The sequence below is a fragment of the Gekko japonicus genome, unplaced genomic scaffold (assembly GCF_001447785.1).
Source record: "Gekko japonicus isolate JY-2015 unplaced genomic scaffold, Gekko_japonicus_V1.1 scaffold1904, whole genome shotgun sequence".
NCBI classification, from domain to species: Eukaryota; Metazoa; Chordata; class Lepidosauria; order Squamata; family Gekkonidae; genus Gekko; species Gekko japonicus.
This window is the reverse complement of record NW_015161460.1, coordinates 264,064-287,503: the sequence shown is the minus strand read 5'-3', so window position 1 is coordinate 287,503 and position 23,440 is coordinate 264,064. Positions and strand designations below refer to the sequence as shown.

The window sequence follows — 23,440 nt, the reverse complement described above, 5'->3', positions numbered from 1 at the left end:
CATAGCAGCCATTTTCTCCAGGGGAGCTGATCTCTGTCAGCTGGAGATCAGTTGTAAAAGCGGGAGATCCCCAGGCCCCACCTGGAGGCTACTACACTATACAAAGATTATTACTGTGATAAGTGCACTAAACTAAATAATACAGTACTGCAAAAATCAGAAAATATATACTGTTTAAATAAGTTAAAGTGATATACTTTTTTTACAAGGTTGGAATACAAAAATACAGTCAGTATCAAATAAACAGAAGTGGTTTTTAACAAAGCAAATGATGTTAATGACGTGCTCCAGAATGTCCTGTGTCGTTTCGACATTCCTTCTTCTGAACAAGATTCTATAGATAATTTCTAGTGTTTTGTCTCATCTATAAGAGTAGAAATGAAGCCTGATGCTCACATATTTTTTCTTCATAGGTCAATAACAAAGCACAATTGCTAGTAGAAAATTCATTTTGGGCGAGTTACAGTCAAATGGAATGCCTACAGTAATAACCCTTGTGTAGTTTAATATCCATATACTGTGTACCATACTCTGTTTGCTTAACCCTACCTGGAGGCTGGCAACCCTATTCAGGCTCCACCCTCAAAATCCAGGTATTTTCCAACCTGGAGCTGGCACCCCTACATAGACAGCTGTACAAGAGATTAGATGGATTCACAGAAGATAGGTCTATAAGAGGCTACTAGCCATGATGACTAAAAGGAACCTCCATGTTCAGAGGCAGTAAACCTCTGAAGGTCAGTGCCACAAGGCAACATCATAGGTCTGATTCAGCAGGGCTCTTCTTATGTTCTTATGAGGTTTTTGGCAATTCCTATAGCTACCCATCATCGTGCTGCAGCGCTGCCCCCACCATGTTCCTGCCCACAAACCCTCCGGCTGGTTGGTCTAGCACCCCTATACAGGAATGTTAATAAGATTTCACTTAAACAATAAATGTAGTTGATTTTTTCCTGTTAAAGAAATGGTTCAGTTATTTTAGCTGTCACAAAAGAAGTACTCAAAAACTACATTTTAATTATCTGTGTTACACTGCTAGTGTGTCTCAAAGTAGAAGTGAACGATTTCATAGTGTTGAATTCTGATTCAGAATATTTAAGGTGCATATATAATAACTAGTGTTATTAAAGATATTGCTTATTTTGAATATATTAAATATAAGATAGCATGTAACAAGCAGTTTTAACTATCTACAAATGCTGTTCTTAACACTGATGTTTTCACTCAAAATAAACAAATTTGGCATTGTGAGGAAAAAAACTTAATCTATTAAAACCATAGATTTCCCGCCATTGATTTCAAGGCAAGTCAGATCACACTCATGGATTGTTTTATTAATGAGTGGATTCATGGAATCAGTACATAAACAAAATCAGTGCATGGAATTGATTGGTTTTATTGGTCATTTTATGACTAAAACCAGGTGTGTTAGAATTTTTACTTGATAAGAGCTTACTAAAACTGACCCCCACAAATGCAATGTTTCCAGCAATGGAACTCATTTCGGAGCACTGATACTTTTCATAGAAGATAGTCTCCCAGATAATGGAAACACCTTTCCAGGTTATTGCTACTTTTTAATCTGTGGGTGTATACCAGAACATACACCAGAACATTAAGAACATAAGAGAAGCCAATGTTGGATCAGGCTAATGGCCCATCCAGTCTAACACTCTGTGTCACACAGTGGCCAAAAACCAGGTGCCATCAGGAGGTTCACTGGCAGGGCCAGGCTGCAGAAGCCCTCCCACTGTTGCCCCCCCCCAAGCACCAAGAATACACAGCATCACTTACACAGACATATATAGTGTTCCAACTATACCTTGTGGCTAATAGCCACTGATGGACCTCTGCTCCATATGTTTAACCAATCCCCTCTTGAAGCTGTCTATGCTTGTAGCCACCACCATGTCTTGTGGCAGTGAATTCCACATGTTAATTACTCTTTAGGTGAAAAGGTACTTTTATCTGTTCTAAGCTTACTGCTCGTTAATTTCATTGAGTGCCCATGAGTTCTTGTATTGTGAGAAAGGGAGAAAAGTACTTCTTGCTCTGCATTCACTATCCCATGAATAATTTTGTAAACCTCTGTCATGTCACCCCTCAGTCGTCGTTTCTCCAAGCTAACGAGCCCTAACTTCTTTAACCTTTCTTCATAGCGAAGATGTTCCATCCCCTTAATCTTTAGTTGCCCTTTTCTGCACTTTTCCCAATGCTATATTATTGTTGTTTTTTTGAGGTGCAGTGATCAGAACAGTTACACGATATTCGAAATGTGGCTGCACCATAGATGTATTATGGACATTATGATACTGGCTGATTTGTTTTCAATCTGCTTTCTAATAATCCCCAGTGTACCATTTGTCTTTTTTTATTACAGTCACACACTGAGTTGACATTTTCAGTGAGTTATCTACCACAACTCCAAGATCTCTCTCCTGGTCAGTTACCCCAATTCACACCCAATCAACATATATTTATAGTTAGAGTTTTTTAGTTCCATGTGCATTACTTTGCACTTGCCCATATTGAACCTTATTTGCTGCGCTGATGCCAGCTCACCCAGCCTCAACAGATCCCTCACAGTCCTCCATGGTTCTCACTGCCCCGAACAATGTAGTGTCATCCACAAACTTCACTGCTTACTTCCAACTCCAAATCATTAATGAACAAGTTAAAAAGCACCAGACCTAGTACTGAGCCCAACGGTACCCCACTGCTTACCACCTTCCACATTCTTTTAGATTAGTGCCTGCACATAATTTTCCAACTAAGTTTATATGATCTGGTTGCTCTGACCATGATGAATGGCTGTTTTCTATGCCTTCTCTCCTCTGTGGCTTGCCTATCTGTCGCTTCAGTATCTAGCTTTGGTTCCTGAGTAAGAATCTATATCTAACTATTTTTTCAAATGTGTTTTAACCAGAATTAATTTTCTTGAGTTTTTAGCTGTCTAGACAATAGTGTGCATTCATGTTTAAAATATCCTTTCTTAAACACTTTGTCTCCCACAATCATGTCTGTGGATGCTGAGAGATGGATGGATGGATTGGGGGGGGGGGAGAGATGCAACAAGGCATAAAATAAAGGGGAAAATATGCTATGAAGGTAGACATGCTGGCTTCTTCCTGGATCAGAAATTTGAAATTACCAGTATACTGTAGAACAGGCAGATAGTTTTCAAAACATCGAGGAATTAAAACAATTCATAGAAAATGAATAAAATATACATCTGTACATTCCACCAGCATTTTTGTACAAAGCCTGCCAATTGAAATCCACCGATTGCAGTAGGTTTAGGAGTGGACATTTGCAAGCAGAAATGAGTAATTTGAATTTTTCCTATACATTTAACTATGCTTAGGTCAGATGTGGCTGAACTTGAGTCAATTGCAAAACTTTAAAAGAAATTTGTGTGTTCTTTTATTTTTATTGGCTTCAGTCTGATAAATTCACAAAAGTACAGAGTCACATACTCTAACATCCTTATTTATGTTTCATGAATATTGACAAAATGTCTCTTTAAACTTGCAGCAAGTAGTGGCAGCAATAAATGCAGGAGTCATACCTATAGGAAACACGACTAATCACGTCAGTCATTGGGATTTGGGAAGTTCCTTCTTCTTTGCTGGCACTGTAATAACCACCATAGGTAGGACACAATTTATTATTATATTTTAACAGTGTATTCAACAAATCTAATTTTAGATTTACGTCTGTGTATTCTGTGGCAAATTGAATCAATTTTGATAATAATTTTGTATTTGCTTGGAAGTGCTGACTGAATTGCTGTTCATGTACATAAACTTTGCTGTACATATGCATATAAAAAGTCAATAGTGGTACAATAGCATCAATAGAAAGCAGATTTACTTCACTGTGTAGGAAATAATTCAGTTTCACTGTGTTAACAAATAATTAGAATATTTGTGTTTTAAAATAAATCTGTACTATAAACTATTGTTTTGGGTTTCTAGAAATGGCATACTTAATTTTATACAGCATTCATAAATTTTAAATTAGGCATTACAGTTCTGGGGAGTCAGGTCAGGAAATACAATTTTATGATAAGGCAGACCATCTTAAGTTTTATTAGACTTGTGGCTACATGCAAAAATTCAGGAACAGGATTGCTTCTAATATTTAATTTTATGCAACCTTTACTACAGATGCTACATGAACATTTGCACCATGCCAAACTAGACATGATGCCAGCAGACCCATGTGTTAAAACCTGGATCTTCCACAATCACATAAAAAGAAGCAGGTAGGGCCCTTTTTTTACAGCAAAGGACATGCCAGTGAAGTATGCAGAACTCTTCCCATCTGCATCTTACCTCTCCCACCGGCTGTTGTGGTAAGCACTTTTCTGGTCAGTGAAGGTTCAGTTCCGGAGATATATAGGGATGGGTTTGTGGCCAAACCACAAGCTGGACCATGAACTGATACAAACCAGGAGGTTGGTTTGTGAACTGACCCAGTTCGTAGCAGTTCATGACCCCGCTTTCTGCTCCCCGCCACTTTTGGTGGGGAGCAGAAAGCAGGAGTTTAGATGGCTCTGAGCCATTTAATCTAGTTTGGCTGCTAAAAGCAGCGGAGAGCAGAAAAGCAAGGACTTCCGTGCAAAAAGCGGCAGGGAACAGTGCCATTTAAACCCCTGCTTTCTGTTCTTGGTGAAAAACAGCTGAGTGGCTTTGAGCCATTTAAACCACTGCTTTCTGCTCTTCATGAACTGCCTTAAAATTCATGAAAGTTCATGGCAGCTGGCCAAATTTCATCACAAACTTACATTTGTGAGCCAGTTTGTGCCCATCCTAGAGGTATCCTCAGCTGGGAGAAAAGTGCTTGGAGAGAAGGAATGCAGTGAGCTAAGCTACGGGCATAGGGACAGTTTCCATGCCTCACCAGCATGCTTCCTTTGCTATTAAATTTAAACCACGATGCTTCTTGCTTTACATTCTGTTAGGGCAGTTCCATATTAGAATACATGAACTTGCTGCCATCACATCTAGTTTGGCTGCCAGTTAGCATCTTACAGCTTCTTTGAGTTCTTGGTCTTGATACTTTGTCCTCATGTTTATTTTTAAAGTAATTATCCTGTTTTGTACCCAGAATGCTACTGCAATTGAAGGAAAGGAGAGAGAGCTGATCCTGTTGGATAATGCTCAGTGATACCCTCTTTCCTACCTGACTGATTTTCCATCAGTGTTTGTTTCATGCATAGCTATACAAAGTACAGCTAAACTGTCTCCTTTCTCTAACTCTCCATGGCACTTCCATGAAGTACCAATGTGAAATCTTGAATGTTTAGCTCCTCCAGTGACATTCCAAAAGTGATGATGCTGCACATGCGTGGCCCCCACACACATGACCCAGTCCACATTTTCTTGCAGAGAAGCAATAGGATTGGTCTGCAACCGAAAGAGTACTTTCCCCGGAAAATTTAGGCAGACTCACCTGTGAATTAAGAAGGATGTTGCACAAAAAAGTGTCATTTGTAAAGTGTGGAATGTTGCATACGCTTTTAGTGCCACTGAGATTTTATTCTCATACTATCTTCTTTGCTTAGGAAACCTAAGTGCTGCATAATTTTTCATAGTGTGGCTGCAGGCCATTTTGGCTAAAGTTAATAAACTATTCTGGCATATTAAAGAAACTCACAAATGTAATGGTTTTCTTTCTATCTGAAACATTTAAGAACATTGGAACATCAAAATAGCCATGCTGGATGAGACCAGTGGTCCATCTAGTCCAGCATCCAGTCTCCAGTAGTGGCCAGTCATATACCACATGGAAGCCCACAGCAGTTCTTATAGACAGAAGTCTTCACTTTCTGGCTGCTCTCCAGAATCTGACAATCAGAGGCATCCTGTCTCTGAACTCAAAGATCCTGGCTAATATCCTGCATAGATCTGTCCTTTAAAATCCATCTAAACCAGTAGCCATCACATGTCATGGCAGTGAGCTCCTCAAGTCAACTACCCAATTACATAAAGAAGCGCTTTGTTTTGTCTGCCTTCTTGAATCTACTCTAAACCAGTTTCATAGGGTGAACCTGAGTTCTAGTACTATTGGAGAAGGAGAAATATTTCTCTTTATCTACTTTCTGTAAGCCATTTTCTAGACCTCTGTGATGTCACCCAGCAGTCCCCATTTTCTGATTTAGGATTTTAAACTGTAAATATTTGATGGAACAACACAATAAACTAGGCTTTGTTTCCAGCAACAGAATGTATGCAGTCCAGAGATCACATGCTTGGCCTTCTAAAGCTGTGATGGGAAGACATTTATTATGAACTGTGGTCGATAATTTTCCTATATTAACCAGTTCCTAAACTAGAAGGAATATAATTCTATCTTAAGCAACAGAGAATTCTCATGATAGTTTTGTATTTCAGTGTAGTGACACTCAGTTTCTGTCCCTTATCAGGAGATGTGACAGCACTGACAACTTGCAGTTTGTCTGAGAGGCTGCAATGCTCCAACAAGGCTAATGTTTTTGAAAATCATTTATCAGCGTAATTGACATTCTTTTTTAAAACAACAGGAATGCTTCTGAGAGTACTCAGGTGATTATTTTAGTAGCTTTACCAGGGCTATTTTGGGCAGGAACGCACAGGAACGGAGTTCCGGATGGCTCCCAAGTTGGCCACACCCAGCAGGAACTCATTAGCATAACAGGCCACACCCAGCAGTAGAAACTCATTAGAATTGGCTACATTAGGGGTGTGTGGCCTAACATGCGAAGGAGTTCCTGCTACAAAAAAAGCCCTGGGTTTTGACCACAAACAAGGTCAACAGAATAAGAAGGTGGGTGTGGCTGGATGACCACACTTCTGGTAACATGGGAATGCGGCCTAATATGCTAATGAGTTTCTGCTGCTGGGTGTGGCCTATTATGCTAATGAGTTCCTGCTGGACTTTCAGCACAGGGATCTCCAATGTGGTGCCCATGGGTGCCATGGTGCCAGCCAACACCTTTCCTGGTGTCCACCAAGTGTTTTTAGAAAGTGGGTTTTCTGCTCAGTATGTGTGAGAGAGAGACTGAAGGAGCAAGCAAGGCAGGCAAGAGAGAAGCTGCCGGAGCTTGGGGGGGGGAAGAGGGTAGGCTAGAGTAGGACGGGGGGGGGAATAAAATACCGGAAGGAAAGAGGGGAAAGGGGGAGGGTGCGGGCTTCAGGATAATTGTAGCCTTTATGATACCTCCCTTGCTCCTGCAGTTCTGTAGCCAGCAGCATGGAGGTGACAGACTGCATTGCTTCGTTGGAGCAGCATGTCCAGTTGCAGAAAGATGATATTCAGCTGCTCAGGTCAGCTCTGGTAGACATGGTGAGGCGCTTGAACATAACAGAGGAGCAGCAGGCCATACAGAAAGTGGGTGGGGCCAGCAGAGCTTCTGATTGGCCACTGAAGGTCATCCAGGAACTGACAGATCAGTTGCTTCTGTGTTTTGATTTTTGATATTGATATTACATGCAGTAATATTTAAGATAGATCCTGACTCTATGCCAGGAGAACATCAAATCTGTGCAAGGTTCAACAATGTTCAGCATCTCTATAGTCATACAGAATAATACCATGCAAAGCTATTCGTTTTTCTGAAACTTTTTTTTTTTAAAAGCAAGCAACTATTGGCATTCTGGAAAGGTATGCCATGTGTGATGACAGGTCTGAGCTAGCATTTAACAGCCAAACGTAAATCCTTGTAGATTCACATTTGTGATTAGAGACCTGGTCTATGAGTTCAAACGGACTTTTATTGTAAGGAATGTTTCTTTCTCCCATGTATGTCCCCTGCGGGCACAAACATTTCTTTTGAGGTCAGAACATTTTCTATCTTGTTATGTAGTTTATTGATTCAGCTGAACAATGGGGATTGTACTATTAACTCCATCCTTGCTGGCAGGATTTTACTATAGCCATATAGATTACATTCAGAGTGAGAATTCTGCCATGCATTAATGATTTTCCACAGTCATGGCATCATTCTAGTTCTGTAACCAACATTACTGTTCTGACCCTAAACTCCATGCCTATATTCCATATGTAAGCAAAAGCATAGCACTGGGGGCTGAAGGTCCCAGCAAAATTAATGGGTATGATGGTAATGGTGGTTGTGGTGGTGGCAGCAGCAGATGATCAGATACTAGATCCTTTGATCTTAGTGCAATTTTAGTGTACAGTAGTTAGTATCATTTGCACTTCTAGGAGCAAAGTGGAAAGAAAAGCCAATAACCCTTTGAACCAAAGAATACATAGCAACACCATCGACACCCTCAATCACGGCACAGCACATTGACAAGACCTCACCACCTCTTCCTCAATGCTCTGCTATGACAGCTTCACTCATCTTAATAAGGCATTTTATGGGTGCCACTATGCAAATGGCAAAATCAACAACTTCTTGTATATGGACCTTCTCTCTTATGGAATGGTCTGCCTGATAAAGTCAGGAAAGTTGTCACCCTACTGGCTTTCTGTACGCTATGCAAAGCTGAATTATTCAGGAGGGCTTTTTGCACAGGAAATAGTGTTGCACTGTAGCAATATGGTTCAGAAAGATACTCAGGGTAAAGGGTTGGGAACAGTACTGCTGGGTATAGGTTGTAGTATCTATTGCTGTAAGCAGGCTCCTACCACGTAATTTCTTCTTTCATCTAATGTGTCATGTTAGGGTTGCCAGATCCAGGTTGGGAAACTCCTGGAGATTTGGTAGTGGAGCCTGAGGAAGACAGGAACCTCAGTGGGGTACAATGGGGTACAATAGAGTTTACCCTCTAAAGCACCCATTTGCTTCAGGGGAACTGATCTCTGTAGTCTGAAGATGAGCTGTAATTCTTGGGGACCCCCAGGTTCCACCTGGAGGCTGGCATCCCTAGATGTTAATACTTATGCTGTGCATCACCTCTGGTTGGTTTCCAGATCTCTACAAGTCAAATTGTATTGCATTGTCTTCTGGATGTCCTACTGTTGGTTGTACTGGTTTATTATCTGCCTTGAGTCCCAGTGAGACAGGTGACCTATAGATAACATAAAATAAAATAAGGATCCAATCTTCCAGGTTGCATCTTATGTGTAGTGGAGTAACTTGAAAGCATGGAAGCCGCCTTGGTGGCCCCGATCCAGCACAGAAAGGTAAGGCATACATGGTGTAAATAAATAGATAAATATTATGGAGGCATGGAAGATTGATATGGAATGCCCCACCACACAAGATATACCCTGGAAGGCACCAGTAAGCATATATGAATATTGAGTCAGGCCATTGGTCTATCAGGGTCAGACCTGGCTACTCAGACTGGTAGTGGCTTTCCTGGGTGTCTGGTGGAGGTCTGTCATGCCACCTACTACCTGAACCTTTTAAACTAGATATGCCAGGGACTGAAGGGGAGCAACTCCAGGTTGGGGGATTCCTATAGATTTTTGGGGTGGAACCTAGGGGAGGGAAGGGGCCTCAGCTAGTTATAATGCTATAGAATCCATCCTCCACAGCAGCTATTTTCTCCAGGGGAACCAATCTTTCTAGTTTGGAGATCAGATGTAATTCTGGGATATCTCCAGGTATCACCTGGGAGGTGGCAGCCCTATCTACCACTGAGCTACAGCCCCTCACCAAATATACCATGGTGCAGTTATGAAATGCCAGTATGCTCCATTGTGCTGTAGATAACTGAAACCTATAACAAGGGATCCTGGGAGAATGGGATCTGATCTGAATCTCATTATTCAGATAGCATGAACAGCTGCTTTCCAACAGGGAAACACACAGCAACATACAGAAAAAAGGAGAGGCATTCATATTGCAACTCGCTTGGGTAGAAACAAACATGAAGAACCCATGGCCTAATCAATACAAAAGATCAAGTCCTGCTAGGAGCATTATTTGTGTGAAAGAAAAGAAGGGGACACTAAGATGAGCAAAGAGAGAAGTCGACTACATATTCACATAAATTACCCTTACACGTTACCCAAGTGAGTATAAACATTCAGGAAAGAGATGAGGCTTTGAGTCTCTCCAAAGGGAAAGGGAAAGGTAAGGCAGAGGGGAAGACTAGAATGAACAGCTCACACATTGTACAGCATTCCTCCAAACACACAGCTAACAGTGTACACAGAAAAGGAGATAGCTTCTAATAGCTGCCAAAACATCTGTAGCGGCTAATTGGAAATGCCCAAATGCATCTATGCTTTATATATGGCAATGTAAGGTATGGGAGATGTACATAGTGGAAAGAATTACGTATAAGATGAATCAGTTTGAAAATAATCCTGCTTCCTCAAATTTTGTAGAAGTATGGCCAATGGTACTGAAGTACTTGATGCAGATGAGAGTGTTCCCCCCAAAAATTGAACTACTTAATTGAAATGCCATATTAAGGATGTTTATAGGTTGCAAGGATGTTTATAGGTTGTTTGGTATTACTTATTTACTTTCTATTCCAATTGTCTTGTTGTTATGGGGTTTTTTGTATTATGTTTCATGCTTGTGTATTAGTTGGTTGTACTAAATACATATTTGTCAAATTTGAAAAAAAAATAGAAAAGAAAAGGAAACTATTATGCATTCACATTGGCCCTAGTAACGAATCCTTTGCTGGCCCTCATAATAAAACCTGCCTACATACAAGGGCTAAAAAACTGAAGATCAGCACACTGAGTACCACTTAGCAAAAATGTCAACGGTAAGTCTGGATGCAGTTATGGTGCTGTGAAATGCTACGCAAATAAGAAGAAATTCTGCCTGATCAAGTATCCAGGATTAGAGTAGGTAAATGGGTTTAGAAGTGTGTAATTCTGTTTAGGATTGTACTGCAAGTCATGGATTCTGAAGTCACATTTTCATATCAATAATGTGAGAATGTGGCTTCAGAATCCATGATATTATAGCTGCCAAATAAACTTCTTCCGTGAATAATACTCATCTTTTTTCTGTTCTTTGTGCTTCTATTTGTTTTCCCCATATGTTGCTGCTTCAGTGCTTCCCCCCCCCTGACTTGGATTTTTTTGCATTTCCTTGTGTGATTCCAGCCAGCGAGGGTCACATAGTGAACATGACATCACATCATGATAATCAAGTTTGATTACATGCTGATGTTAGTATGGCAAATTAAGTCCATACACAGAGATGAAAATGCTTCCTGGCTTTCTTTCTCTCTTTACCAGGCTAACCTAAGCAAACCAAAACCTTAGCATAAATTTGCATGAGTTTATATTACACTTCTTTATTCTTCTAAGATACTGATTCTTTTAGACACTATGGGTGCGTTCAGACGGGGCGTTTCTGCCAGCATAAAGTGTACCGGTTGGAACCAGTGCAGTTTATGCCGGCAGAAACGCGATCACACTTACCTCCCTCACAGCGGAAGCCATCGCAATACGCCCGTCCACACTTGTCTTCAGTTGTTGTTTTTTTACTTAGTTTGCGCATGCGCATAGGCAGCCATCCATAGAATGGTGATCTTCGTGCATGCACAAAAAACCCTGTTGTACATTTAAACTTTAAAGGTAAGGACTTAACTTTAAAGTTTAAATAGTACAGTAGCCTCCCGGAGGTCCCGGACGCCTCCGAAACGCTACAGTAAGCCCCCCCCTTTATATATACAAACGGCAGGGCGACGCTTCACCCAAGCGCATATCGCCGTCCTTTAAAAAAAAAAATGGCGGGCGAAAATCGGAAGCCTCAGGCTTCCGAACGGAAGTAGCTGTGCAACAGTGGAGAGCGATCAGACGGCAAGGTTCAGCGTTTACAACCATTACACTCAGGATACCACCACTTGGGGACCTAGTGGCAGAGTGCACCGGTGTAAAGGGCTTTACACCAGTTAGGGACAGGAGGCAGATGTTCGCCGTCTGAACACCGATGAGTACAACGATTGCAACCGGCACCTATACCGATGTAAAGCCCCCGTCTGAACGCACCCTATGATTGTTGTTTTTATACCGTTATCCCCAGCCTCCATGTATGATGCCAGTAGGCTCCAGCATAGGGTTGCCAGGCTGTATGTGGCAACTGGCAGGAGCTTGGAGGGTGGGAACATGGGAGGCGCCAGTGACACATAGACTATGACATCACATATGAAAAAAACCTGGTAATGACATCATATAGCTCTAGGAATTGCCTGAAACTCTATGGTAAATTCATAGACTTTCTGGCAATTCCTAGAGCTATGTGATGTCATGTATGGGTTTCCCCCAGAAATTACATCATGCTGTGTGATGCTGGCCGTTTAAAAAAAATAACAAGGGAACAGGCAACCCAGCAGTAGTTCTACCCCTCCCCCCAATCAGGCTAGGCAAATATATGATCATTTAGAGAAAATGAGAGTAGCATATGGTTATAGGGTTGCAATGTACAAAAAATGTGGTAATGATAGTCTGTAGTAGTTTCTTGCAAATGTTAGTTAATGATGAGAAGAAGAAATTGGATTTATACCCCACCCTTCACTACCCAAAGGAGTCTCAGAGTGGCTTGCAAACTCCTTTCCCTTCCCCTCCCCACAACAGACACCCTGTGAGGTAGGTGGGGCTGAGAGAGCTCTGACAGAAACTGCTCTTTTTTCAAGAACAGCTGTGCCAGAACTATGGCTTGCCCAGGGTCATCCAGCAGGTACATGTGGAGGAGTGGGGAATCATACCCGGTTCTCCCAGTTTAAAGTCCACACACTTAACCACTACACCAAACTGGATATTGAAGTTGATTATTCAATGCCAGTAGCTCACAAAGTAGAATTTTTGCTCACAAGACTCCACAGCTTAGAGGGAGCATAGCTCCTGATTAATTTTGCAGGGTTGTCAACCTCCAGGTGTGGGCTGGTGATCTCCCAGAATTACAGCTGATCTCCAGACAACACAGTCCAGCTGCTCTGGACCTTAGTCTGGATGGGCCCACGTTGGCCATGTCTTTGTGGATGGGCAGCTCTCTGTTTTTGATGATCTTACTACATTTACGGAGAAGAGCATCTTGTCTTCAGAGATGTGGGGAGCAATGTGACACAACATTAAGTAGCCAATAGGTCAGAGTGGGTTTAATGCATCTGCTGATGGTTCTCATTGTTATATTGAGTTGGGCATCAAATTTGTGGACATGGATGCTGTTGAGCCACACTGAAGCACTGCATTCCACAGTACTATACACCAACTCCAAAGCTGAGCATTTAGATTTGGAAATCTTCCCTCATTAGTCCAATGAGGAGAATTTCATAGTATTAGTGGCATTTAAAAACCTTCTCTGCAAGAATGAAATTCTCAAACTGATTACTTTTTCAAAAGACTGGCTTATAGTTCATGTATACTTCCAAAGAGCCAAAATATAACTGGAAACATCCTTAGTTTCATACATACCAAGTCTTCTTCATTCCTCTTATACATTTTTTAAATCCACGGAGGTAGTAGGACTATAATACATCTACAAATTCCTCCCTTTCTTAGCCTCTCAGCCTCATATTGTCTGTCATATTTTTATGTCACCCTTCTTCTGTGGAGCTCAGGGTACATGATTCTCCTCCTCATTTTAGTCTTACAGCAACCCTGTGAAATAGTCTGAGGTTACTCAGCAAGTTTGATGATTGAGTAGGGTTTTGAATCTGGGTTCCCCTGGTCTTAGTCTAACATTTTAACCCATTTTCTCTTCTTCTGGATTTCTATGTACATCACCTGGATAAAATGGCCACTTTGAACTATGGCATTATACCCCACTGAAGTCCCTCCCCTCTCCAAACCCTGCCCTCCTCAGACTGCACCCCCAAAATCTCCAGGTATTTCCAAACACGGACCTGGCAACCCTAGGTGGTTCCCACCTTGTGGAATGGCCTGCTTGAAATAGGGTTGCAAACCCCCCCGGTTTGCCAGAAGTCCCCCGTTTTTTGGGGGGTTCTACCTGCCACTGGCCAGATGGCCGGCGGGGGAAGCCCTGCCCCCAACACCCACAGCCACCCATCTCTCTCCCTTTAAGTGTGGGGAACCCGTGTTTCCTCCCAAGCCGGATCTCTGCAGGCTTGCAGGGAAATGCCAGCTTCGTGCTCTTAAAAGGGAAACGCGGCTGCTCTTAAAGGGGAAACGCCGGCTCCTGCATTTAAAAGGGAAATGCTGGCTCCTTTAAGTGCAGAGAACTGCCATTTCTGGAGATCCGGCGCATGGGCAGGTGGGGGGGGGGGGGGGCCATCCCCAACATGACATCATCAAGTCAGGGATGCCCCGCCCCCTCCAGGAACACCCCCAAAGTCCCCCGCTGGGGGTTGAAGATGGACTTGGCAACCCTAGCTTGAAAAGATCAAGAAGGCTCCCTCATTTCTATCATTCTGCAGATTGGATAAAACAGAATTGTTCAGGGGGGCATTTTTATAACTGGAACTGGGCTGTAGTATAATGGTATAATTCTGGAGGATCCTTTTGATGAAAGGAATAGGACTGTAGTCTATTCCAATTTTATTGTATGTATTATCCTGCTGTTATTGCATTTTCTTCTACTTTGGTAATACATTTTTTCTGCATTGTGTTTGTTTTTGTTGTTGTTGTTAGCTGGGTAGCCCAGGTCTCCAAGTTGGGCTCGGCGAGTGGGGTGGGAAAGATTGGCCCTCACTTGTATATCTAATTCTTAATGTCACCAGATCTGTGGATACTTAAATCCAGAGAAGGGAGTCATTAACAGATAAAACAGATCTTTCTACAAACTTAAAAAATGCTGTAGGTTTGCAGGAAAAAAAAATGAAATCTAAAAATAAAAAAATTGGGTGTTAACCTCCCAAAATAATAGAAGCAGAATATGTAGCTTTAAGAAACAAATACCCTCAGTGGCCATTGCTAGGTAACCACGACAGTTTTTCCAACCTTCCAACCTTTCTTTCTGTCAGCAAAAGGCAGGGGGACGCAGCAGGGCCTTTCCAGGGCTGTTTTGGTCTTTAAGGGAGGACTCATCACACCAGGCCTTGCAGTAACCACCAGGTGACTTGTTACCATGTGACATCTATGACTCACCCAGGACCAGTTGCTTGCTACTGTTCAACAGCATCTGCAATACAAAAGCCAGTGTGGTATATTGGTTAGAGTTTCAGACTAGGATCTGGGAGACCCAGGTTCAGATATCTATTCTGCCATGAAAACTGGCTGAGTGACCTTGGGCTAGATCAGCATTACCTACCTTGCAGGGTTGTTGTGTGGATAAAATGGAGGAGAGGCGAATGCTGTAAGCTTCTTTGGATCCCAAATGTGGGTAAAGACAGGGTATGAAAGAAGTAAATAATAAATATAGCTGCAGATGAGGTTGGTGGGTGGGTGAGAAGGAGAGAAGGAAGCAGGAAATGAGGAGAGGCTGTGAGGGCCTTCAGAGAAGAGAAAGAGGAAATAGTTGGGGATGGGAAAGTCATGACATCACCTTCCATAAGTCCTTGTGGGGGCCCCCACTTGGTGGTAATTATTTATATGACATGATGTATCAAGTAGGCTTAAAACAGTACAAGCATTGTTTGACTGTCACTGTACAGACAAGTGGCTGTTCTAGTAAGAGGTGCTGTATTTTTGCATTCTGAAATCTTGCAAATCATTTTCTGGAAAAGTTCTTGTGCTCAGTGATAGTACTTGACCTTTGGTTAAGTCTTATTTTTTGATCTTGGAGCCCTGTGTGCATTGTTGTCTTGAACAGGACTGTTATAGTCCAGGGTGTTATGCTTTTAAGTATCATTGAAAACATTTCTTTTCCATTTACCTCATTTCTTCTACTGTACCTATCCAAACCCATTCTCAATTTATTTTCATTTGATTATCCATCAGCCCACAACTAATGGGCTCAATGCCTAATGCACCTGATATTTGTTCAGAGGGCTGACCTAAGATACCTGGTACCTGACTTAAGAAATAAAAATAATATTTCTACCTAGACTATAAAATTATGAAAATAACTGACAGTGTTCTGTCTTTGAACAACAGGTAAACTATGCCTCCTAAAGTGACTATGCTAATACAGCTTCTTCAGGTGTGATACTGCACAAGATGCAGTTTCAGACTGACTTCTCTTGCTGCATTCAGACTAGTTATATATTTGGAGAGCTAGGTGGTAAGGCCTTTCTTGTGCTTTCTTTGCTCCTTAGCAGGAGGGCTGAAGGGTTTGTACTGAAGTATTTTCAGCTTCGGCTAATTAAGAAAATGTGACACTTTTGTCAGAAAAGAGGTGTTATTCTAGTAATGGTAAGAATCTTCATAGGCAGTGGAAATGTGGGCTGTTCTCATTTGATATAACTTAGCTTATTGTCATTAAGCTAGGCCATTTCACCTGGATGGATGGATATATATGTATATTCCATTATGGATAACATAAAAGTGGCAGTACAATATTCCCGTAAAAAGTATTAAAACAAACCTAACTACATGCTATGGTTGCCAGCACTTGGCCGGCAACCCCCCAGGAGCTTTTGGGGACAGGCCTAGGTGTTGTGTGTTATCATGTGATCTGGTGACGGCTTTCCCCCCCGCTGGTTCCTCCTGCTGCTGCACAGGCAGCAGTGGGGGGAGGGCAGCAGGTCTATAGCAGGAGAACAGATCCCCCTACTACATACCCACTTTGCCAAGTGGTGAGGGTAATCTGCCATAGAGAGAATGACTATTCTACTTTTCCTCTGAGCAACTTCTCAGTATATTGGTTTTCTACAAATAGAATTATGAACATAGAATTATGTTCTAAATTGGGGAGAACTTTAATCCCAATACAGTAAGCATGGTGGGAATCTCTCCACAGCCCAATTATGTGGCCATGCTCTATGGCAGATTTGCATAAAGGTGAATCTAACTTTGAGCAGTTCATAGTTTGCCTTAGTCATACTACTTATAATTTATTAATGACTTCTCCCAGAAATTCCCCAGCTCTTAAGACACTAGGGTTGCGAGTCCCCAGGTCCCGGCGGGGGTTTCCCCCCAGTTTTCAGGGCTTCAGCCTGCCACTGGCCAGCTGACTGGCAGGGAAAACCCCACCCCCAAACAGCTATATCCCTGATGCAATAACATCATCTGGAAGTCATGTCATCACATTGAGCGGGGTGCTCTGGTTGGAGGGCAAAACTCTATGTAAATTTGGCTTAAAACCATAGAGTTTTTGCCCTCAAACCAGAGTGTCACCATGCAATGATGTCACTTCCAGGTGATGCCATCACATTGAGAATGTCCAAGAACAACCCCCAAATCCTCCCACAGGTGCAGCGAGGGGGTCCAAGTAACCCTATAAGACACCTACAAATTTCCTTAAGAGCAGCTCTTCAAACCTTGCACCAGAGCTTAGGTGGGTGGCAACTGAGAACAGTGAGTGTCCCAGTTAAGGAATCCCTTTCCTTTGGAATTCCATCCCTTTGGTGGTACCCCGTAAGCTATTTCTTGGAGCTTTTATAGCGTGCTTGCTTTATCTTCTTTGCTTCTTCTTTTTTTTAATTAGCGTTTATGTTTTAATAGTTTATTTTGGTTTTTATTGTTACTGATTTGATAGTTTTAAGCTGTTTGAAGGCTTGGAATTGGAGATGGGATGTGTATTAAATAAATGAAATATAAGTATTGCCTAGTCTACTTACATATGTATGACAAATATGCTAGACAATTATAGTCTCTCTTGCGTTAGGAATCAATGAATATGTCAAATGACTTTAAACATCTGAATGTGCAAAGAGAAAGCAAGTGATTTTAAATGTTTTTGCTTTCATAAGATCTACTACATGTAAAATACTATTTTTTCCCTCTGTTGACTCGCTATTCATTGGTCAACAGTATTTGTACAAGTTTACATGACACACAGACTATTGGGGTGCCAGTGTTCCCTCTGAGTTAGTGTGAGCTAGCTCACAGTTTTTTAGCCTCCGGCTCACACACTTTTGTCTTAGCTCAGGAAAGATGGCTCCAGAGCAAACTAATTTATGCATCAGCCAAATCGCTTGCTCACAACTTTAATGCCAGTAGCTCACCAAGTAGAATGTTTGCTTACAAGGCTTCACAGCTTAGAGGGAGCATTGATGCTGTCACCCCTGTTAAGTACGAGACTCAACTTGAACAGTGAATCAGCTTTATTCAACGTAGTCAGAAGAAATCAAGAACGAGACAAAAACATAGAGCAACAGGCTCTCTTTTAAACAGTCCAGGCTTGGGATGCCACGCCCACATGTCATCTAACAACCAATAACTATTTACAGATAAAGTCCAATCAGAGTGCTTCCCTCCAGAATACTACACAGCTCTGATTGGTCTATTTACAATCCTGTTTGAGTCCAAAGCTTAACATGGTTTTCAATACATGACAACCCCGCATGGTAATTAAAAGCAATTTCTCTTGTCCTCTCTAGCTAAAATACAGTTCCAGTGTTATTCTGTTTATTGTTTAATCCTGTTAACCTCCCCCCCCCATTCTATTCAGTATTATGTATACTGGCAAAATGCCTGTCATTATGAGAGGCAGGAACAGCCAGTAAGCATTGCCAACTCTAGCTTGGGAATTTTGTGGAGATTAGGTGGTGGTACCTACCTGCAGAGGGCAGCTTTTGGGATAGGGAGGGCAGGGATGTGATGCCACAGAGCCCATCTTCTGCAGCTGTCATTTCCTCCAGGGAAACAGATCTCTGTAGCCTAGAAATCAGTTGTAATTTAGCAGGAAAAGCCCCCATTCAGTGTACTGCCAGTGTCCTCTTGATGGTAGCTGTATTGATGCTGGGATTAACTAAAGAGAACTGCCACACCACAATTCTACTCACAGCATCACTTGAGAAAGAGCTCAAAAAATATAGAGTTACTGACTTGCCAGTGCTTGCCGCTGTTTACAGCTAGTAACCCCGAGGTAAATCATGATGATAGTTGTGTCTTTACCATTGACATGTAATGTTAAGCTTGAAACCTCATCCGGATTCTAAACTGGAACAACACCATTGGCTGAAGCATGTTATGTAACCAATGAAATGTAAGAGTCTGTGCTGGAGGGAAGACAAATGATTGGTTGTTATCTGTGTAACCTGATTGGATGTTAACTGTGTGAGGGCGTGGCTACGCCAGCCTGGGAGAGTTTAAAAGGAGCTATGCTCCACTGTTGTTTGTTGTGTGCTGTGTGATCTTTGGAAGTTCTTGTTCTCAATAAAGCTGAATCACTTGTTACTTACTTCGTTGTTGAGTTGCATACTTAACAATGATGTTCCTGAGGTACCCTCTCCCTTGCCCTGGTGAAACCCTAGGGTTGACAGGTCCCTCCTGGTAACTGAGTGGTAGTGGTGGGGCTTACTGGCAGCAGGGGAAGGCCTAGGCCAGCATCTCTAGGGTAGAAGCCATTTTCATGACAGAGTTTGGGCTCAAATTCCAGAATATCCCATGTCATTGGTGATGCAATGACATCACTTCTGGTGTGTGCAACAACTAGCCCCCCCCCCCGCTGCCTGTAAGTCCCCCTCACTGGCTAGCTGATCAGGGCTGGGGCCCAGGGTGGGGGATCTCCTGCGGGGGCCTGGAAACCTTGTGAAACCTGGTTATTATTACCTTGTTCACCTTTAATACCATGGAGAACAAAAGAGATCTTTACAACTTAATGACTGGGGTAAGACTGGTCTTCTTGCCACAGTGTTGAACTTGAACTTGCACGTAGCTGAATATGATTAGTGAACTAAGTGAAGATAGGCTCAGTGTTTATCTTGTACCTAGCTGCTTTGCCAATATATGGGCCCTGTTTCTGATCCTTTGGTAACATAACATAAAACTTTTCCTTACTGTGTGAACCTGATGATTATTAAATTGTTAGGACTGTAAACTCTGGGGTGGGAAATTCTTGGAGATTTGGGGGTGGAGCCTGGGAATGGCAGTATTTAGGGAGGGGAGAGACCCCAGCAGAGTATACTGTTATACAGTCCATCATCTAAAGTAGCCATTTTCTCCAGGGGAACTGGTCTCTGTCATTCTGTGAGATCTCCAGGCCTTACCAAGAGGTTGGCAACCCTAGCAGGACTGATAAAGAGGTTAACAACTTCTTTCTCCTTGGTAGCCCTCACAACTCACTATTTATAGTTTCCAGGTACCATTGGCTTTCTTGTGATGACTAGATTCAGCAACCCTCCCATCCTTTTTTCTGTAACTTTTTTATTTTACATTTTCTGGCTAACTGTCCTTTTCCAGTTCTTTATTTCTTCATCCTAATATTTCCCAAGGCAACAACAATGTGATGAATCTTGTATTTCACTGTGTGAGGCAAAGCACCCTGATTCCCTCTCAAGGGTTAATGTGATTATTACTCCAACTCACAGGTGTCTCTAATTGGGCCTTCCTGCTGACACCATCCTTACCTCTTTCAAGGCCAGATTCAAGAATGTGCTAATTGTTGGGTTGCCAGGACTGGGTTGGAAAATACCTGGATTCTTTGGGGGTGGAACCGGGAGAGGGTGGGGTTTGGGGAGGAAAGGGGCCTCAGCAGGATACAATGCCATAGAGTCCACCCTTCAAAGCAGCCATTTTCTCCAGGGGAGCTGATCTCTGTCAGCTGGAGATCAGTTGTAAAAGCAGGAGATTCCCAGGCCCCATCTGGAGGCTGGCAGCCCTAGCTAATTGGTTAATTTTGAGAACCTGTGTTCAGTTGTTTAACTAGATGGGAGGAGGGAATCAGGACTGTTAACATCTTCTGGAGAGTTGCATCAAGTGAGCTCCCTGAATGGATTTGAGAGACCACCTGGTGCCAGAGGGCAAAAGACTACAATAAGGCTATAGGCCAGAGGGAAGCCATGCTAACTTTGTGATTCTGCCATGCTAGTACTCTATTGCTATGTTATGCTACATTGTGATGGACAGCTGTGTAGAGAATGTTTAAAGCGCTAGCTTTAGGCTTGCCAAGCCCCCACTGTGTCATGCCTGCCCCCGACCCGGCACCTGGGAGCTCTGAAACTGAGGACTCCGTGCCTTTAGCACCACCGGAGGCACGGGAGTCTTTGTCAAACCTAAATACCGGAAAGGATGAGCACCAACCTCCAGAACAGCCTGTACCTGAAACCGATCAGGCAGTGCCTGGCACCAGCAGTGCACCACCTGATTCTCCACCACCTGTTGACTGGCTGAGGGATCAGAGACGCCGGGACTTGGCAACCAGACGCAAAGAGGCACGCTTGTGTGGTTGGAGATCAATAAGCCCGGAGTTCTAGCGGGATCAAGGACTTTGCGAGGCAGTGCTAATGAGGCACTAATGAGTTAACAACCCAGTGAGCTATTTGAATAGGTCACTGACTGTTGGCTAATCGTGCTGGCAAACTTGTCCTTTGGACCAGAAGCTCTGCACCTCTGACTCTGTTCCTGGTATCTGGTTACTGACTGACTTCCTGGCTCCTGGCTCCAGCCCGTGTTTTGACGACCCCTGGCTCTTGATCCTCGGCTCTGCACCCTGACTTCAACATTTGCCTATCTGGACTCTGACTCTTAGTAACGCTTTAACGGCCTGGCTTTATGTATTGGGACTTTTGCTCTGGTTATTTTGCTCTCTCTCTGGCTTGACTCTTGGACTGGACTGAGAAACTCCCCCTCTCTGCCTGGCCCCACTGGCCCTGTCGTGACACACTGGGGGCGGGGGAACCCCTGATTTTCAACCCCCTTACGCACTTTTTTGAAATCCGGCACCGGGGAACAAAATGGCAGCTGGAAGAGTGAAACTCTGGCATTTTAGTCCTCCAAGTCTCTATGGCTATGAAAGCCACAGAGACGAGGGCTAGAGCGTCAATTCCCACTAGTGTGTGCTGGTGAGTGATGATTTTCCTCCCTCCAGTCCCGCCCCTGTTGTTTGCAGCAGGAGCAGCCTGAGCAGTTCTCAGAGCCCAGAAGAGTCGAGGGTCCAGGAATGAAAGGTTTGAGCTGGCCCAGGGCACCCTTTCTCTCCCCCTCCCCCACCTAAAAGTGGGAAGGAGTGAAAGAGAGGCTTGCAGTGGCTGCCTGCCCTTTAAAGCCAGCAGCCCGGCAGCTCAGGTCCACCTGCCAGCTGTTCATTTTAAAAGCATGGACAGTCATTTCAGAGCTCCGTTTTGCCTCCCCCCGCCCTGCCTAAAAGCAGGAAGGAGTGAAAGGGAGGCTTCTAATTGCTTCTTTCTGTCTTCCTTCCTATAGTTTTTCTGCCTGTCTTTCTGTCTTCCTTTTATTTTTATTTCTCTCTTTCACTTCTCTCTCCCCATCTTTTTTCTACCTCTCCCTTCCTTCCTTTCTCCTTTTCTCTCTCTGTCTTTCTCTCTCTGTTTTTCTCTCTTCCTCTCTTTTTCTTACTTTGCCTTTTTCTCTCTCTCTCTCTCTTCCTTTTCTTTTGGTGCATAATGCCTTCAGCTCACACACAGAATGCCACTTCTGTCACCTCTTCCAGATGATTCCTTAAAGTCCATCTTTTCTATGAATTGTTTGGAACAACTGCCTAATCCCCATTTTCTGCTGAAATTGATCATTGCTGCTTAAGACTAAACTGCATATTTCCCCCCTCTAACCTTGTCTGGTCGGTCTTTCTTTCTTAAGGAAAGAGATTATATTTGAATAGTTTCTATAATGAATTAAAAAAAAACAAAGTTGGTCTGCTCACAATTTTAAAACTAGTTCCATAGCCAACACATGGTAACCCTGTAGGGTTTTCAAGGCAAGAGACATTCAAAGGTGGTTTGCCATTGCCTGCCTCTGCATAGCAACTCTTGGCTTCCTTTATGGTCTCCCATCCAACTACAGACCAAAGCTGACCCTGATTAGCTTCCAAAATCTGATGAGAACAGACTAACCTGAGCCATCTGAGTCCATGACATGGTGTTATGTAGGCAGGGCTGCTCTGTGGGTGCTTCCCAGGCAGTCCTCTCCAGCCTGTTCTTGGGAGCCACAATCATTAGGGAAGAGCCACGTGACAGAAGTGTAATAATAATTTACTCATAGTTTGGCAAATTGGTCTAGGGAACTAAAAGAAGAGAAGGTATTAGCGAGCTCAGTGGTTAAGGATTTGAATAGAGCTCTTTATAGTCCAATCCTGAGGACACTTCCCTGGAAATAAGACCCCTTGAATAGACCTGAGTGGGATGACTCTGTTAGACTGATGAGGAATTGTTATAGGAAGGGGGTAAACAATTAAAGTATATGTGTGAGAGAGAATGTGTGAAAATGTGATACAGTCCCCTATTATATCACAAAGACCTTGCAATAGCATTGTAGCTAACCCCACCTAAGCAACTCCCATGCTGTTTCTATAATTTCTAAAATGTACCTCATACCAACTGTGCATCTCCCTTCCTTTCTAATTCCTCTCAACTATGTACAGCTTTCGGGACTTCCGGTACGGCACGTTGACGGGCGGGTGGGAGCGTGGTGTGCTCCATCCCCGCCTGAACCTCTTTTGCCTTGTTCGAGCCCCCTGCTTGTCAGGGGAGCACGACCAGCACCCCGGTGGTGGGAGTTGGAGCAAGGGGCATTTTTTCTGCCCCCCCGCTTTCGTCAGGGTGGGGGGTGTCCA

At 43.0% G+C, this 23,440-nt stretch overlaps 1 protein-coding gene across 1 annotated transcript in view; it reads left to right on the top strand.

Moving 5' to 3' along the window:
- KCNK2 (potassium channel, two pore domain subfamily K, member 2) overlaps nucleotides 1–23,440 on the top strand; it is a 144,530-nt gene that overhangs the window by 20,321 nt on the left and 100,769 nt on the right. Inside the window, exon 3 of the mRNA XM_015429098.1 lies at nucleotides 3,535–3,652. Coding sequence (XP_015284584.1) covers nucleotides 3,535–3,652 — 118 coding nt within the window. The remainder of the gene's footprint in view (nucleotides 1–3,534; nucleotides 3,653–23,440) is intronic.